The 19444-nt window shown below is 38.3% G+C and overlaps 1 protein-coding gene across 5 annotated transcripts in view; it reads left to right on the top strand.

Annotated features, from left to right (window-relative positions):
* per2 (period circadian clock 2) overlaps positions 1-19444 on the top strand; it is a 37448-nt gene that overhangs the window by 10048 nt on the left and 7956 nt on the right. For 2 of the 5 annotated variants that reach the window (XM_079819974.1, XM_079819972.1), the window contains exons 3-21: positions 5972-6070; positions 6279-6436; positions 6915-7036; positions 7280-7481; positions 8071-8122; positions 9548-9690; positions 10724-10802; positions 10997-11103; positions 11663-11813; positions 12348-12456; positions 12826-12966; positions 13126-13201; positions 13654-13819; positions 14412-14539; positions 15158-15343; positions 15628-15690; positions 15964-16221; positions 17378-18267; positions 18836-19013. In XM_079819974.1, the coding sequence (XP_079676100.1) occupies positions 5972-6070; positions 6279-6436; positions 6915-7036; positions 7280-7481; positions 8071-8122; positions 9548-9690; positions 10724-10802; positions 10997-11103; positions 11663-11813; positions 12348-12456; positions 12826-12966; positions 13126-13201; positions 13654-13819; positions 14412-14539; positions 15158-15343; positions 15628-15690; positions 15964-16221; positions 17378-18267; positions 18836-19013 (3308 nt within the window). Of the gene's footprint in view, positions 1-558; positions 681-5971; positions 6071-6278; positions 6437-6914; positions 7037-7279; positions 7482-8070; positions 8123-9547; positions 9691-10723; positions 10803-10996; positions 11104-11662; positions 11814-12347; positions 12457-12825; positions 12967-13125; positions 13202-13653; positions 13820-14411; positions 14540-15157; positions 15344-15627; positions 15691-15963; positions 16222-17377; positions 18268-18835; positions 19014-19444 lie in introns of those variants that run through there. The other 3 variants (XM_079819975.1, XM_079819973.1, XM_079819976.1) reach the window with 2 other exon arrangements.

The following is a 19444-nucleotide window of genomic DNA, read 5'->3' as shown; positions in this document are numbered from 1 at the left end:
AGTTCATTTCAGCTGTATAGCAGCTGTAAAAGAAGATATTGTCATTGTTCAGCTGAAGTCAATTCAGTGTTGATTCAGCTCGGTTGTAAAGATCACCAATTTTTAAATGAGTTAATTTCATCTATAAAGCAGTTCTGCAGAAAACCGTGATGTCATCATCCAACTCAGTTCAGTCATCATCCAACTCAGTTCAGTTCTCATCCAATAGTGTCAGAGCAGTCAGATCAATAATAATGTTGAATATTAAGTGTCTCCAACTAAGCAAGCCAGAGGCAACCGTGGCAAGGAACCCAAACTCCATCAGGTGACAGAATGGAGGAAAAAACCCTTGGGAGAAACCAGGCTCAGTTCTCCTCAGGCCAACGAACGAACACGGTGTCAATTATGATTTAGGCTACATCACAAGTCATAAAGCAAATTGTGGATTGTAGCATTCAATGTTTCATCCAGTTCCTTTTTCTTGAAGATTGGATTCATCACACCAGTGTGGAGTCGAAGCTGGTCATAGGGTCTGTGCGGAGGACCGGTCTGGTTCTCGTGGTCTTTGCTGAGGATCTGTACCGATGACTGTCGTTGTCTAGTTGACAGGATCTCTGCTGACATTCAGGGCTTCGTTGTGGTCGTGTCTAGGTGCAGGTCCACCATCTGATCTGGATACGGACCGGATACGGCTGACTACGGTAACCTCGGGATAAACAGAGAGACTAATATTAGCGTAGGTAGATGCCATTCTTACGATCGGGTGTTATGGGAAGTGTTCCCGGTTCCGGTTTACCTAGTTTATGCAGCATATCAATCCTTTAATGGATGTGAATTATAGAAATGTGATAATGGCCTGGTTTCAGAGACAGGACTTAGACTAAGCCAGGCTTAAACCTTTGTTCAGTTATATTTAAGTAACATTTATAAACATCCCTTAGAAAAAACATTACCGGTGTGCATCTTGAGACAAAACAATGGAACTGACATATTTAAAACAGCTCAAACATGCATTTTAAGGTTAAAGAGATGTGTCTTTAGTCTAGATTTAGACTAGCAGGGTGTGTCTGCTTCCTGAACAATGCTAGGAAGACTGTTCCAGAGTTTGGGTGCTAAACAGGAAAAGGATTGAGCGCCTGCAGTTGATTTTGATATTCTAGGTATTATAAACTAGCCAGAATTTTGAGATCACAATAGACGTGAAGGACTATAATGTGTTAAGAGCTCGCTCAAGTGCTGAGGAGCTAAACCATTCAGTGCTTTGTGAATAATGATCAAGAATTTAAAATGTTTGCGATGTTTAATAGGCAGCCAGTGCAGTGATGACAGAACCGGGTTAATATGGTCATAATTTCTGGTTCTAGAAAGAAACTCTAAGCTGCTGCATTTTGGACCAGCTGGAGTTTGTTTACACCCAGGTTCCTAGCTGATGAAGAAGACTTGACAGTGTAACCATCGTGTTTTTGTTCCAATTATTAAAAACTCTTTTTTTCAGAATTAAGTAGTAGGAAATCATCCAATTTTTTTTTCCAGGAGCCATTACTCCAGTCTTCAGTGTCACATGATCCTTCAGAAATCATTCTAGTATTATTATTATTTTCAATGTTGAATCATTTTTTCCTTTTTGGAAAATACAATTTTTGGAATGTGTTTTGGAAACATTGATACATTTGTATACATTTGATTTTAACATCCAATCTAGATGTTAATGTAAAATTAAATATTTTTTGAACATTACACTGTAAAAAAAATTATTGGCAAGCATAATTTGGATTGCACAATTTTTAGATTAACTACCATGGAGACAGTTTGTTTGTATGACAATATTGACTGACTGACATAGTCACATGGAAACTTTGCATGCAGACACTTGTGCGATTTGTTTAAAGATTAAAGCCCTCTGGAATTGTTTTGGTTTGGCAATAGACAGTAAGCCATAACATTTCAATAGCCATTCATTCCTGTCCTTGTGTGTCTAGGACCTATGACGTCATTTCTTGCTTCAGTTCTCACCTACTATTTCTGGGGTAACCGTAAGGTCACTGGCAACTATTCTGCATCATAGATGTGCAGTAGCATTTGGCATGTTACATGCATCACTGTCAGGATAATAACTCAATTGAGAGTTCACTAAAGAGATATATTCTTTGTTCTGTATGTATTTGAATTCTTCAGTTGCCAGGATCTACAGACTTCCTTCACATTTTCTGCACTGGTTTTTGGAAATGGATAGATTTAAGCATGGTAAAATGTCTTAAATGGAGCGGAAAGCAAAACCGTCTTACTGACAACTGGATATAATAACTTTCAAGATATGCTAGTTTGCTTTGTGCTTAACCATTTCGGCTGCTAAAATGATCCTCTTCAAGGTAAAGACTTATTGGAGACATTTAAAATCTATTCCTTGTAAAGATGTACCTGAGATACAAATTGAATGCAATAATGTGCCATCTCTATAAATGTATAATAAAAAACCCTTTTCCCATAATCACAAATGATTGGGATTGGTCCACCCTGACCTTCACTGAGAACATTAACAGGTACCATGTGACAGCGTCATCCGTGTGCTCCTTCAGCTTCTGATGTGGGCAATGATTTACAGTAAATTGGAGTATTTGTACAGAGAAACTTTTTAAAATACAGTGATTTGAGTAAATAGGAGAATTACTGTTTATCAAGCAAGTGATTCTGTCACCTGTTGCACCCATAGACTGTTAAAAAATATGGACGTATTGTCCGTGACGTCACCCATAGGATTCTGAAGAGCAGTTTTGAAGCGTAAAGTAGGGTCAAGCTGGCCGTTGCCATCTTGGCAGCGCGTCATCGCGCGTCACACCCGGCTAACTGAAAATGGGCAAAGAGGCGGGACATGGGTGGAGCTGAGGTGACGTGAAGACTAACAGACAGCAGACAAACGGCAATCCACCTGTCACTCAAAGTGGCCACGCCCTTAATTATGCAGAACTTTAAAGCTTTATATAATGTAAACGAATGAGTTATAAAAAAAAAAATAACCCCCCTCACAGTTGTCATGAAGGGCAAAATTAGATGTATAGAACAAAACCACAATTTGTACCAGGCTGTAAAGTTGGGCATTTTAACATGGGCCCCAATGAGATTCTGCTCCCTTTCGGAGCCTGTCTCTAGCGGCCAGTCGATGAATTGCAGTTTAAGTCACTTCCGTATTGGCTTCTTCAAGATAAACTGGGGGAGGTTGCCGCACTGGTAGAATGCTTCAGGACATTAAATGGCCAACACTATTCTGTGGTATTTTCATTGGATTGTGTTGTTTATCTGGCGGGGCCGAATCTAGCTATATTTGATTTGATTTTGAATCCACTAATATAAAAAAAAACGTGTTAACTGCGATTAAACATGGAGATGAGAGACTGTGGTTGTTGAATCTGTTTCACGTGGCATTACAGCATCAGTCTTTCATTTCTTGGCAAAAAGTGTCACAATGACTGAAATATTAGGTATTTCCTTCTCATGAGCCAAAATGGCAGAATTCTGTTTTTGTTCAGGCAGCATTATGCGTCAGAATAGTGTAAGGACTCTCGGGATAGTGTGAAGAGTCATTATGATTGGATAGTGGGGATACTTCAAATATGAGTGCTGTTTTGTAGAGCTCATTCAGTTCAAGAAATGATTGAAACAAAACAATAATAAAAAGAAATTCTGTAAACAGCACCCTGCTAAATCTTGCTCTATTCTTAGATAATATAATATAATAATTATAATAATAATATATTATCATTTTCACAGAGGATATAAATTGACCTAGAAATCTATAAACTTTCACAGAAGCTTTATAGCTCTTGCACTACTATTGCTGGCATTCAAGTTGGCATCTATGAAGCTAATAATCTCACAATCCTTTATAGCATATTTTCCTTTCCTTGGCATATTATCATCATGTTTTTTCAGACATCTAGTATAGTTCTATTCGTTTGGAATAGGAAGACAAGGGGAGAGTCTGGTCTGATGTAAAATGTATTTTCCAGACATTTACGCAATGCCGGTTTCCATTGACAACAGCACACTGTGTTCTCCCTGTTTTCCCTGTGCACAGGACGGGTGCGGCCAAATGAGAGATCTGGTCTGGAACAGTTAAGAGTGTCTGCCCTTTCGTCATTCTATTACTTTTTTCCAATTGGCTAGAAGTCACAGAAGAGCTTCACTTCGTCAATAGAAGTGCTCCTCACACTTAGTCACTCTGCGATGTAATACATTTCTTATGACGACCTGTGCTTTGTATCTGTACACTGGATGGGTGAGGCTTTGTGAGAAGCCTGGCACTGTTTGTTCTCTTTCTTTGTCTCATTTTCTTTCTCATTCAGAACTATCCTGTTTTCCCTGTTACAATCCCTCTCTCTCTCATTGTATTTAGAGAACACAGATTATATTTTATATTCTTGAATATAATTTATTTTCATTTATAATGTATTTTTTTATGTTTTACACACGCGCGCGCGCATATAAATGTATATATTATTTCAAATATATATTTGCTAAGACAATTAATTGGCCATTTTGAGATTATAGATTATTGGCAAATTATTGGCCAGCAAAAGATCTTCATAGAGTGCATTTTTCATAGTTTTGAAAGTGTAAGGCAAATAAATATTTAAAATAAGTGATTATGATGAAGATTTATGACATTTGTAATGTGTCATAAAATGTTATTTTATATATCATATATTTATATGAGATTTATTTGGATAATAACAACAATGAAGGATAATACCGTCACCATGGTGAAGAAAACATTTCCTGTATCTTTTGTTGGTGATGTCAAAGACTGTGCGTCAAAACTAAATGCCAACATGGGCAGGTTGCATGACATGCCCTCGTCTTTAAAAAAAACCATGAACAAAACTATACAAGTGAAATGAAAATAAGACTCGGATTGAAGTAAATGGTTATTGGTTGACAAATACTGAAGCCTGAGTAAAAAATAAAACGTATTGTTGTGCGATAAAGTTTAAAATAGAATTTAAGATATAAAGTCACAATGCAATTGTGAGATACATTTAGGCTTATTTCAATTCAAAGTCAGCATTTAATTATGCCACGCTTCCCTGCATGTGCTGTTGTATAAATAATCTTCCAAATTCTCCGATCACATTAGTGTCCTGAAATGACTGACCGTATCAATAGCATCGAAACACATTGCCCTGCTAGATTAACACAGATGTGCTTTATATAATTAGCTCACCTACAACTAATAGCTGCAACATGTGAAGCTTGTTTCTATTCTAAGCTACTTAGTGGGCTATTTGTAATCACTCCTTGTGTATTCATGCCCCTCGGCATGTCACCTGCAGCTGGACTTTGGACTTACAATAGTATCAGCGCGCTAAATTGAGCGATTTAATCCATCTCGATCTGTCTCAGTTACTAGAAACCTGCAATACAAGCCATTCTTAGCCGTGCTAATGGTGGCGTGGCGTGGCTGGGAATGGCGCATGGTGTTTTTGAGGCAAAGTGAAGACAGTTGAAGATTATGTAACCTAGATGGACGTCAACGTCCAAGTGACCTCCATGTGAAAGAGGAGCACCCAATTCTGGTTTGATTGTCCACAGTGATTGAAAATGTTGTGTGTGAATGAGGTTTTGACCTGAAGCTACTGCTTGATTTTTCTTGTCACTTAATTCTCCTGCAACAGCCGGTCCTGACTAGCTTCAGCTGGTATACTGAATGAATCATCATGTTTGTTGCAATGGCACACAGGGTTTCCAAGTGCTGGATATGATGTTGAACAGTTTGCAATTAATATTCCCCTTCATAGATATTCAGTGTGCGATTCCTCATTGGTTTGAGGGCCGCACAATGAACTTTATACCTTGCTTAATCGCAATAGTAAAGAAAGCAATCAAAGGTAGACATGCCTGTTAAACTAACATCTGCCTGATTACTAGTCATAAAGTGTCTGTCTGTAGTTTATGACTTGCTTTATGATGGATTCTTGTGTGTGTACTCTTTTTACAGCTCCAACTCTCACAGTCCCTCACCCCCCAGCAGCACGAACGCCTTCAGCCTTCTAAGTGCCAGCTCAGAGCAAGACAACCCATCTACCAGCGGCTGCAGGTTAGACACGAGCACACCAAACAGCCCTTGTGACTGCAGTAGATCAGATTTTTATTTAAACTTGATGTGTATTGTACATTTCATATTATAAAACCCAGCTATATATAACAGTGGAGCAGAATCATGTGTAGATGGTGGATTGGTAGAATGAGGAGTTATGTATTTTATGAATCATTTGTGTGCATGTGTGTGTTTTGCCCACCTGCAGCAGCGAAGAGTCTGCCAAGGCAAAGACGCAGAAAGAGTTGATCAAAACGTTGAAGGAGCTGAAGCTTCATTTGCCGCAAGAGAAGCGGAACAAGGGCAGCAAGTCGACAACGCTCAACACTCTGAAATATGCCCTGCGCTGCGTCAGGCAGGTGGAGGGTGAGAAATGCCTTTAAATTATCATTACCTTAGTCATCCATAATGCACTTGCACTTGCCTGGCCACAGAGACATAGTCCTACTTTCTGGTAAATTATCAATATATTTTATTCGTTTTATTTCGCTTGGCTACAATGAAAATGCAGCCAGGCATATAAAACAACAAATGCATTGCAACGAATGAAAGCAGTGCAAGCAGTATTTCAGCAAATTGAGTAGAACGACTGGGTGAACATCACGTCATGTGATTAATATGCTGATGCATTTTATATAGTGTCTGCTCATTTTTAGTTTGTTCCTATATATCTCAATTAATAATAATCAATTATTACAAAGGACAATGCATATTCATATCCATGTTGGCTTATTATTAGTGTAATATGAGAATGAATCTGAATCTGTGCTACATTACACAAGATGCGTGAATTGGATTTGCACAGTAGATTTATCTTGGGGGGTTTTCTGCATTTCTATTTCAGCAAATGAAGAATACTATCAGCTGCTTATGATTAATGACAGTCAGCCATCAGGGCTTGACGTCTCATCATATACCATAGAGGAGATAGACAGCATCACCTCTGAATACACCCTCAAAAATACAGTAAGTTTGTTTGTTTGTGTATGTATGTATGTACGCATGTATGTATCCGTTTTATTCATCCATTTTATTTATTTCATTTAGGTCCATTAATGTATTTCTTGTGTTCCAGTTCATTTGCTTTGATCACTTACAATATGTATATTGAGTTATTTTGTAGAAACATTTGCTTGATTGGATATTTAAGTAGTTAAATGTTTATCGTGGGTCTTTTATATCTACCGTTTTTTTTCCTTTGTTGTGCAGGATATCTTTGCTGTGGCGGTGTCCCTCATCACTGGGAAGATTGTCTATATTTCAGACCAGGCCGCCTCCATCTTAAATTGCAAACGGGATGTGTTCAAGAACGCTAAGTTTGTGGAGTTTCTTACACCGCAGGACGTTAGCGTGTTTTATAGCTTCACCACACCGTACAGACTGCCGTCCTGGAGCATGTGCACTGGCGCAGGTATGACATACATTCACACGATGAGTAGCAATATCTACAGAGAAGTTAAGCATCTTTAAAAACACTGTCACACCAACCAATTTGATCTGAACAAATAGCCTTAAATGGATAGTTCACCCAAAATGAAAATTCTGTCGTCATTAACTCACCCTATGTTGTTCCAAACCTGTATGAGTTTCTTTCTTCTGCTGAACACAAAAGAAGATATTTTAAAGAATGTTGGTCACCAGACAGTTGATGGTCCCTATTGACTTCCATAGTAGGAAAAAAATACTATGGAAGTCAATGGCTACAAACAACTGAATTGACCATTTAAACTGTATACAAAATACAGTACAGTCCTCTGATGTGCCAAGGACATTCTCAGAATTATCTTAATAAATAGACAAACCAGGCTGAAATAGACATTCTGTTTCTTATTCATTAACAAAACCAGTGTTAATTAATGAGGGTTCTTTGTGGTTCTTGAATCCCTGATGCGACAACCAGCATTAGCTCAAATCGACAGCTGATCTTGTCACGTCTGAAATACAACACGCTGTTGAATTAAACCTGAACTCATCTCACTCTTATTTTTCCGTCCTTAAAGAGTCTTCACCGTCAGACTGCATGCAGGAGAAATCCTTCTTCTGTCGTATTAGGTGAGTTTGTGTGTGTGTGTTGGAGACTTAGAAGTAAATTTATACTGACTGCATCCTGTACACCATCTGCTCAGCATGATTTTATTCATAGATTTTCCTTTTTTGAATCAGTCCGGTGAAATTAATTCTGGTGAACTTTTGTTCCCTGTAAATAGGAAGATTTGATTACTAATGCGTTTGGACATTACCATGGAAAACATGCATTCAGTACACAACTGTTAAGCATCATAGTGCAGTTAATTATTAAATGAAACCTGGGCGATAAAACAGGATTTAATTTAGCATTTACTTTATAGATTATTAAAATCAAACAGACAACTTTTATAGTACTTAATGGACCTAAGCTAACATGAACTAACAATGAACAGTTAACGTTAACAATTTATTGCGCATTGTTTGTTTTTATTACTTAATGCATTAACCAACAGTAACAAATGGGACCTTATTGTAAAGTGTTATCAGGATTTCTGTAACTTTCCGATTCTTTCTTCACCCGTTACCTGTGAAATCTACAACTTTTAAATGCAGGCCAGATCCTAAACAATATGCAAATGAAATGTGCAAAGTAAAGTATAGTAAAAACCAGTCAAAACCATCGCGCACCATTTGTGCTTCTTAGGGTGTGTTCACACTTGGCAGGTTTGGTTTGATTGCTCTGTTAGTGTGGTTCATTTGAATAAGAGTTAACACTGGCATCCGAACCCTAGTGCGCACCAAACAAGCAGACCGCCCTGAAAAGGTGGTTCTGATGCAGTTCGACTGAATGCAACACGGACCAAAGACATCCAAATGAACCAAAAACAGGTGCGACCCTAAAAAGGACAGAATGCTCAAGCATACATGTTTTTTCTCGTCATAGTCACGATGTTGGCCATAACAGTTCAGTACAGGCATCAGAACCATGTCTTTTCGCAGCAGATCTTCGTTTGTGTTTGTGTGTGTAACGGAGGGATTCCTGCCGCTGTTTTGACTCTTTTACACAATTATAAGCTCTTCACATTTTCTCAGCTGGTAAAAATACATGTACGCACATACAACAAGCACAGAGCATTGTTTTGGATGTTCGGTAAGAGCATTCATTGCGTCATTCTGTCGCAAAATAAATGTCATAAAAGACGATTTTTGTTTTGTATCTTTAGGGTTCGGTGTTAAAAATTACGTCTGAAAGAACCAAACTACAAGCGTGAACACACCCTTAAAAGAAAATTTGACTTAAAGTTGTATGCTTAAATGGTTGAAATTTGTTTCATATACATATAAAATGTGCCTATGTATTTTTTGCCTATGTTTTTCAAAAAGCAAGAAAATATATATACTGTATATTGGAAAGGACAGGGAAAGACATTTTTTTCTTCAAGACTAAGCCAATGTTTATTAGCAGGTTTTTGCTGAATGTGTGCATAACTCGCTCGTCCTCTTCTCCAGTGGTGGTAAAGAGTGTGAAGGAGACCTTCAGTACTATCCCTTCAGAATGACTCCTTATCTGATGAAGGTTCAGGATACAGAGCACTCTGAAGATCAGTTCTGCTGCCTCCTGCTGGCCGAGAGAGTGCACTCCGGCTACGAAGGTCAGTTCTTTTACACATTCTTCTTATGTAGAACATATATTTTCAAGTAGGTAGTGGTGCATTTTTATTCATATCATATTATAATGCACATGCAGGCTTACAATATAACAATCATTTTAGTAAATTGATTCATTTGAACAAAAGTTAAAAAATTATTAATTTATTGATTATGTACGCTTATTTGTGCTGTAATGTGTCAAGAAGTGCATCTTCTTGACACATTACAAATGTAGTTTAATGTAGTTATTTAAATAAAGGTGTTTATTTTTATTAGTTGTATTGATTATACATTTTATGTTTGATTCTCACATTAACTAAGTTTTTTATATCATCATTCAAAAGTTTAGTAATATTTTTTTTTATGTTTTTGAAAGGGGTCTTTTAATCAAAACTGTAAAACTCTGAAATATGATTACACTTCCAAATGTTTTGTTTATTTTAATATGTTTTAAAATGTTATTTATTCGGGTAATGGAAAAGCTGGATTTTCAGCATTTCCTTCAAAAATCATTGTAATATGCTGATTTGCTGCTCAAGAAACATTTCTTATTATTATCAAAACAGTGGTGCTGCCTGATATATTTTTGTCGAAACAATGATTCATATTTTTCAGGATTCTACTGTATGATAAATAGAATGTTTAAAAAAAACAGCTTTTATTTCAAATTGAAATCTTTTTTAACGTTCTAAATAACTTTACTGCCACTTTTGATCAATTGCATTCTGCATTTTGTTGAATAAAAGTATTCATTTCTTTCATAAACAAAACAAGAAAAATATGTCTGACCCCAACGTTTTGAATGACAGTGTATAATCAAATAGATACAAAGATACAGCCGAATAGATTCAATGTCAGCTACATTTTGTTTACTTATTGTATATTTAACTGCTTTCCAAAACAAATCTGATTAGCTTTTAAATTGGCAAGTCTCAGTTTTAAAGTAGCTTCCTCCGCATGTGTGTGTGTGTATGTATGTATATATATATATATATATATATATAAAAATAGGCTAAAACTTTGTTCATTCCTCAGCTCCCAGGATCCCCACGGACAAACGAATCTTCACCACAACACACACACCCAGCTGTGTGTTTCAGGATGTAGATGAGAGGTACGTGTGTTAATGCGCTGTTGACGAACTAGATGAAGATTAGCTGGAAATTTTAAGCGCTGGGTGTTTCATGCAACAGCTGTACCTGCGCACCTGCTTTTTTCCGTTTCTCATAATCATGCATATTAAAGGCAATAACTGTTGTTGTGCAGACTACTCGGAATTGATTATGTGGTGTGTGTTTTTTCCTGTAGGGCTGTTCCATTACTAGGATATCTTCCACAGGATTTGATTGGCACACCTGTCCTTCTGCACCTGCATCCCAATGATCGACAAGCCATGCTTGGCATCCACAGGAAGAGTGAGTGCTTTTTTTGGCTGCTATTTTTGACTGCAAAGCGTGAATTTCTTCTTTTTTATATACAACACGAAAAGGCAGAGACAGCTTTTAAAGTCATGAAACCAAATATGGCCCCATTCAGTCCACTGAAGGTGATGATATGTTTATTGGAAGGTACTTCCTCCTAATGCATCTTAATCCAATTCTTTGGAACAAATTGGGGCAGATCCATTTGTTTATTAGTAAAATGGGTTTTAAAGGTACACTATGTAACTTTTGGCAGTTGATAAAAAAAAAAAAAACGGCATGCTTCTTGTGGAAGAACGTTGTAGCCGGAGCTACTTCTCTCTGTTTATGTATATGGCGAGTCACGGAGGTACTGAGCTACTCCGCAGTGGTTTTGTCCCTAAAGTCTGAATACAAACACTTATTATAGGCGTACCGTAGTGATTCAGGATAAGACAGAACACAGTTTGGAAGATGGATTCCTCGTTATATACATTTTGAACAAATAAGTTACATTGTGTACCTTTAAATATCTTATTTGCGAATAAAATCTTCTTTTTTTTTATCTCATCAGTCCTGCAGTATGTTGGCCAGCCGTTTGATCACTCGATCCGCTTCTGTGCTCGTAATGGAGAGTACATCACCACAGACACCAGCTGGTCTAGCTTTGTCAATCCCTGGAGCCGCAAAATGTCCTTTGTCATCGGCAGACACAAAGTTCGCATGTGAGTGCACAGGGTGAATAGGGGAATGTGTCTGAATGTCCCAAGATAAGCTTAATATTTTATAAAATGTAATGCTGAAATTTAAGGTGCCAGAATATTGTATCACTTTCTTCAGAATTGCAGATGTATTTGTAAGATTTTTTCAGGGGAAGAAATTAGTACTTTTATTCAATAAGAATGCATTAAATTTATTAAAAGTTCCAGTAAAGACATTTATAATGTTACAAAATATTTCAATTTCAAATAAATACAGTTCTTTTTTTTCTATTCAGCAAAGTATAAGCAGTACAACTGTGTTTAACATTGATAATAAGAAGAAATGTTTCTTGAGCAGCAAATCGGCATATAAGAATGATTTGACACTGATATTGAAGCTTTATGACAGGAATAAATTGTATTTTAAAATATATCTAAATAGAAAACAAATGCAACCTTGGTGAGCAGAAGAGACTTCTCTCAAAAACATGAAAAAATCTTACCGACCCCAAACTTTTGAACAGTAGTGTAACTGTATTTTTTTCCCCATACTTACAGGGGTCCAGTGAATGAAGATGTGTTTGCAGCTCCGGCCACAGCTGAGGGCAAATCCATAGACTCAGACATCCAGGAAATCACTGAGCAAATTCACAGACTCCTGGTGCAGGTGCGGAAACTCATTCACAGGCAGATTAATGGATTCAATTGACAAAATGGTCTCAATCCAATTGAATGGGTTCAATTGGTTTAACATCCTTCCACGTAAAAAAGGACTAGAATAGACGGTTTAACAGACTGGGAAATAAAGAGTTTTATAAGATATGCATGTTTGGACATGAGTTTGTTGTGTCCGGAACTACTTGAAAATCTGGTAGTGTGTGTAATTTTGTGTATGATGCCCAGTTTTTCTTTGTAACTATCTAGAAAGTTAACAAGTTTATGATGCCGAGTGTTTTAAAATCTCCTTGTGTTGTGTATTCCCTTTAAAATGAGAGAAATGAAAGTCACCGGTTGAATCTTGTTTTGTGTGTTGTAGCCGGTGCACAACAACAGCTCTAGTGGCTATGGGAGTCTGGGCAGTAACGATCATCTGATGAGTGTGGCATCATCTAGTGAAAGCAATGGTAACGGAAAGCGTCAGCGACAAGAGGAAGAGGACGGCAGGAAAGCCAAGCCGGTGAGTCACATGATGAATTCTAAATAAGTGGTTCCTAACCAAATGCTTTCACAGTCACCCAACGGTATTTAGCAAAAGTTTTTGTTTTTTATTTATGCAATGAGAATCAAAAGGGGCTCTGGTGGATTTATTTATGTTTGTATGCATGTGTTTTCTCAGAGGAGCTTTCAGGAGATCTGCAAAGGAGTTCACATGCAGAAAAACCAAGAGCAGCAGTTGAAGAAGAGCCCTACAAGTATGTACCAATATCCACCTCCGTCTGTGTATCTTTTTGCAACCGAAATGTGTCTGAAGACTATGGTTCCACGATATGATATCAAAGAATTATAGTGAGTTTATATCAACAAGCATTGCAATTGTGATTTGAACTGTGGAACAAAAATGCATCAAATCACATTAAAACTGCGTACTGTATGGTAAAACCTTCCATACTTTTTCCCCTTAAAAAAAATCCAATCTTCAGTTGACCCAAAAATGAGTGAAAAGCCTTCAACATGTTGTCACATACAGCATTTTAATGATTTTAAAATCTTTCTGCCCACAAATTTTGAATTCAAGCGTATCTTTCTTATATTATTTCATTTATTCTCTTTAATATAATATAACATTTGTTGAATTAAATTGCAATCGTTCATAATTACTCTAGGCCATAGAGCAATGTTTTAAACCCTACATTCTTTCCCGCAGAGTTTCAACAGAAAAGTCCAGTTGTTCGACCCAAAGACTCAGCGTGTCTCGCCACCTGTAGAGAGTCTCCTGAGGAGCAGCGTGCCGCTGTGCAAGAGGAGCTGGCCTTCAAAGACCAGACCGTCTACTCCTATCAGCAGATTAGTTGCCTGGACAGCGTAATCAGGTACAAAGACGTTAAGTCACGACACTGTGAGAACTGATGGGGCATGGTCTCGACAAATTGAATCAACGTATTGATCTTGTGATGCAAAGAGACTATGAGCAACTGAATTAAGCACGCTGTGAGGAAGAATGAGAACTTGTTTTCTTTAGATGGCAGAGAACATTAGGTTTAGCAGGATGTGGAATCTCATTAACACTTTCACGTCAGCATTAAAAAAAACATGCTCAGTTCTAATGCATTCGGCTATGTTGTGTTTTATATAGTATATCAAAGTCAAATATTTACTACAAATATACACCTGAGATTTTCATTGGCGATTTGTCCATCTTGGTGTAAATAGGGCTTCTGCCTACTGTAGGGTAATCGAAGACCTTTATTTTCAATGAGGGGTTTCAAAGAGATTAGAGTAAAAGTTATAGGATTACTGCACGTGTGTTGTACACGTAAACCACAATAAACAAATTATTTTAGGGGCTTAATAGTACAAAAAATGTTATAAAGGCAAAACGGAGCAGATTTTGTTTTACATTCATCTTGGTTAGTCATTCTTAAAACCTTGTTTCCATCGATTATGTCTTTCTTTCTCCGCCAGATATTTGGAGAGCTGCAACGTGCCCATAACAGTGAAGAGAAAGTGCCAATCCTCCTCAAACACAACATCCTCAAACTCAGACGAGGACAAGCAGAGAGGTGTCGAGAGCTCCATGCAAGTGTCTGAAGGTAATGGAAAAGTCCAGTTTGCGCGAAGAAGATGAACTGAGCAGGTTCACAAAGTAAAAATATTTTCTCCAGAGATCATTTTTAACAATAACATAAAACGTTTAAAACAGACCTACCATGATCTTTGAGATTTTAAAGTAGTTAAACCAAAAATGTATATATAAAAAATATATATATATTTAAATATTAATTTACTGTATTTTATTTATTCTTTAATTGGAGATTGTCCTTAAAAAATGTATTTGCTTTTTAATTTTGCAATAATACTGCTATGTTATGCCTTGACAGTTATAAATTCATAAACTCGATTTTGCTGGAAAACAATGGCATTTTAATGTATCGAACAATTTCAACAAAACTGATATCATTATTCTGCTGACATATTTAAATCAGCATATTTTGCAATTTTGGCATGTTCTGACCATCACACTAAACAAAATGTTGAAGTTTGCAATAAACAATAATTAAACAATTAAACAATAATAACACATATAAAATGAATATACAATGCATTATTAGGCCTTTTTTGGTGTTAATCCTTTATATACAACAATTCTGTGTGAGGGTTGTTGAGTGGCCGCTAACCTTCTGTTTATTCTGCATTTTCTCTGTATTCAGCGACAGGCCAACTAAAGGACCAACCAGGTCTTTCGTCATTAGATGTATCTAAGAAGCCTCCAGGCTCCGGTGTGGTGACTCCGTCTCTGACCCCACTCCCACTGCCCAGTAAACCTGAAAGTGTCGTGTCCATTACCAGCCAGTGCAGCTACAGCAGCACAATTGTACACGTGGGAGACAAGAAAGGTAAATTGATTTTTTTTGTTGTTGCTGTATGTCTGGCCTGACTGTCTGTCTGTCTCTGTCTGTCTAGCCTGTCTGTGTCTCTCTGTCTGCCCTGTCTTCCTTGTCTATCTATTCTTAAAAATAATGTTTCTATTCCAAAATCTAGTGAGCTGCCTTGATGTCTGCTGCCTACGTAGAAAATTGCATATATTATGATGCAGCTCACTAGATTTTGGATACGCTTATCTGTATTAGAGCTGTATGTGTTTTCTATGTTCCTTGGTAAAACACCTTTTTTGTTTTAGTCGTATCTTCAACAAGACACATCTCTCCAAACCAAGAATTCTCTTCCAAACTTCACTTGCAAAGTTAGTAAAATCTTACAACATGGGGGAAAAAAATTGATTGGAAAGACTTTTGATTGAGCTGATGAGTAAAATAAGGAGCAAATCAGCCGTGCAGGACTCCAAAAATTGGTGGATCCTACTTGCATTTTCCCCTGGTTCCCATCCCACCATGCATGAGATACACTTGAGAAGTCTTTAATGCAGCACGTAAACAAGTGCTGGTCGTGTCACTTGTGAGAGAACACTGCACTCATTGTTGAGTTAAACGTCTTTTTTTTTTTTTGTTCTTTGTAGAGATCATTGAAGACGTCCCCAGCGCTGAAGGCACTGAAGGTCTGGGTCTCTCTATCCCTCCGGCCGCACTCTCACCGCACAACCCAGAGCGAGAGTTTTACAAGAAACTGGGCCTGACCAAGCAGGTTCTGGCGGCACACACCCAGAAGGAAGAGCAGACGTTCCTCAGCCGTTTCAGAGAGCTGCGAGGCGTGCATGCTTTTAAAGCCGACTGCTCCCTCTATCTGGAGAGACAGAAAGGACAAGTTGCATCTGAGGGTAAGGAAGGTTCTTGTGTTCACTAAATTTTCCATTTGCTTGTGTAATTAATATAGTGTATAACATCACAACCCTCTACAATGTGAGTAAATCACTCACATATGTGACCAAATTTCATGGCATTAGCCAATGTCTTGTAAATTGTACGATTTCAGTCGCCTGGGATTGAGTTAGAGGCAAAAAATAAGTTTAGCGCAGATATAATTTCATTGCCTGCTAAGCTTTACGCACAGTCTGTAGTGCCCTCTGTAGCTTTCTCAATATAAGAGAAAGAGAGAGGTTTACAAATGCCAATGTAAAGAGAATTGACGTGATGGATCTAAATGCGGGGCTTAACAATATGGACTGCCCGATTGCCAAGAGTAGACAGAACTGTCACTGTTCCAATAGGGCCAGTGCTGCGTTGTCATGAAATTTTAAGCCTTGCCAATTTAAACATTCAAGCGAAAGAGGATGCGAAAATAACTCGCACATCCAAAGAGTGTGCCCAGAAAGCTGTCTGACAGCACGCAAATACTAATTACTCTTTCACGTCTTCTTGCACTTGAATTATAAAATCACAAAGGCCTGCGATTTAATTCCATAAATATATTTCAGAGTTCTTTACATGCGAACAGCTTGTGATTTACAATTATAATACTTCTTATTTTGTTTAATATTTTTATTTAGTTATTATTATTATTAATATGGTTATTTTAAGGTGTCCTTTACACTTTACAATGTAATTATTTGTAATTATACATTTAAGTACTGAGTAATATTAACATGTACTCAATATGGAGGTATAGGCCAGGATTAGAGTTTGGTTAGTTATGTAATTATGTATAATTTACTGGTATTACTAGTATAGTAAGTATATTATTATTATTATTTTATAGTTATATTGACATAGTCTATATTAGTTATATAGTTATATTTAACTTTCACCCAAATTGTGCAGCCCTGCAAACCTGAAATAGTTTTTTTTTTTAAATGTAATTGCAATTTTTATCAGAAAAATTGCATTTAGATATTTCCCCAAATCTTGTATCCATTGTGTTCCTTACTACATGCAGTCCGTAACATCCACATGAAGAAAACATTTTACCTTAGCTACTTTTATTAACAACCAAAATCTTTTTTTAAGTCGGTAACAGATTCCCATCTTTCTCTCCAGCTGTTCCTGCTCTTCGCTCATGTAAGCACGGTGGAGGCGGTGCACCAGACACCACCGGAACCCGCCGGGGTCGCAACAAGAAGACCAAGTCCAAGCGGATCAAGCCGAATGAGTCCTCCGACAGTACTCCTTCAGGTCATAGGGCGCCTCACAGGCCTCAGTTACAGGGCCTCAACCAGACCTCCTGGTCTCCCTCTGACACATCCCAATCCACCTTCCCCATCGCCTATCCAGCTGTGATGCCCGCGTACCCACTGCAGATGTACCCGGGAGCCGGTGGCATGCAGCCCAGGGTGGAGCCTCAGATGTCAGGCTTCAGGGGGAGTCAGTGCAGCCAGGATCCACGCATCCCGATGCAGCCCATCCAAACGCCGTACTCGGCTCCTCTGGTCACGCCCATGGTGGCACTTGTACTGCCCAATTACATGTTCCCACAGATGGGCAGCCCTCCGCAGCCTCCTTCCTTTCAACCTCAGCCTAGTTTCACCACACAGGCACCATTCCCTCCGCAGTCGACCTTTACCATACAGACTCAGTTCACCTCCCAGAACCCCTTTACCCCACAGGCTCCATTTCAGCCACAGCCATTCCAGTTCGTTAGCCCTGAGGAACCCCCAAAAGCACCCGTGCCTGAACTGAGGGAGGAGCTGCTGCGAAGCCACACTCCACAGTCTATAGGGGGAAGCGGCCCTCCCTCCCCGCCTTTGTTCCAGTCGCGCTGCAGCTCGCCTTTGCAGCTCAACCTGCTGCAGTTAGAGGAGACCCAACGCGCTGCTGAGAGGCAGGAGAGCTCAGCGCCCTCTGTTGTACCACATGGGAACTGCAGCAGTAGTGTGGAGAAAGCAGAGAGTGCAACCGGGCCAACCAAACCTGAGAAGGAAGTGCCACAGGTTGGGACTCTTTTTCTCACTTTCTTTGACTTACAAGTATCGTCATATTACAGTGCCGTTTTGCACACGGTTACATGATAATACCATGGTGCTCTTTCCAAATTCGTTTCTTCTCAAACGACATACACAAAACAACAACAAATCCCCCAGAAAATCTCACATGCAAGACTTTGGATTGACCAACAGGTGGCAGTATTTTTTTTTTTAATTAAGCAAGGCCTAAGTGCCTCTTTATTAAAAAAGAAATACATTTATAAAATAATTAATTCATAATACATTTAAATTTACAATCTCCACTTTCCTGTAATGATGCAGGAATAAAAGTTTGTTTTCTTCACGTTGAGGCCAGAGGTCATTCTTGGAATTTTAGATATATCATAAGTATATCATTTCTGGATATAAATGAGCAATTAGACAACTGTGCAGTTATAGTTTTGAATGTGTGAATAGTGAGGAGTTGCCATGGTGCTTACATATGTACAGTATTTAGCAAACTAGATGCTTTACATAACGTTGTGTAGAAATCTGCTAATGTTAACATTATACTCTGTTTTTGTTGTTTTTCTAGGATGAAGGGTCACCTGTCGACAGCCAACATAGCGATGAGTTCTCATCATCTAGTGACATGCTGGACATTCTCCCAGAGGACTCACGCTCCGGCACCGGCTCCGCCACCTCAGGCTCCATGCGCTCTGGTTCTAACGGCTGTGGAACGTCTGCCAGTGGCGGATCTGCCAGCAGAACTGGTGAGAATCGGAGTTTACAGTGGTCGATCTGATATGACACTTGTGTCCTGTTAATTGCTGATCTGCAGTGTCCTTTGCAGTGTGCAGATTGTAGTGCAGGGTTGCCACTATGCCATATCAGAGAAATGTAATGATTTGTGATGGTAATTTTGATGCTGCAGCCAAAACTAATATGCTATTGAATACACCCCTTAAAACATTAAACACTGATATACACTGCTATTCAAAAGTTTGGGGCCAGTTCGATTCTTTGGAAAAGAAAATCCTTCTATAATTAAATTGATCTAAAGTGACAGTAAAGATATTTATAATGCTACCAAAAAGTTATATTACAAATCCTGAAAAAAAAGTCTGTTTCCACAAAATGTGAAGCAGCACAACTGTTTTCAACATTGTTAATAAGAAGAAATGTATAGCACCAAATCAGCATA

The sequence above is a fragment of the Gobio gobio genome (genome assembly GCF_949357685.1).
Source record: "Gobio gobio genome assembly, chromosome: 6".
Lineage (NCBI taxonomy): Eukaryota > Metazoa > Chordata > Actinopteri > Cypriniformes > Gobionidae > Gobio > Gobio gobio.
Note: the sequence above shows the minus strand (reverse complement) of the source record. Positions and strands in the feature narration are given on the sequence as shown.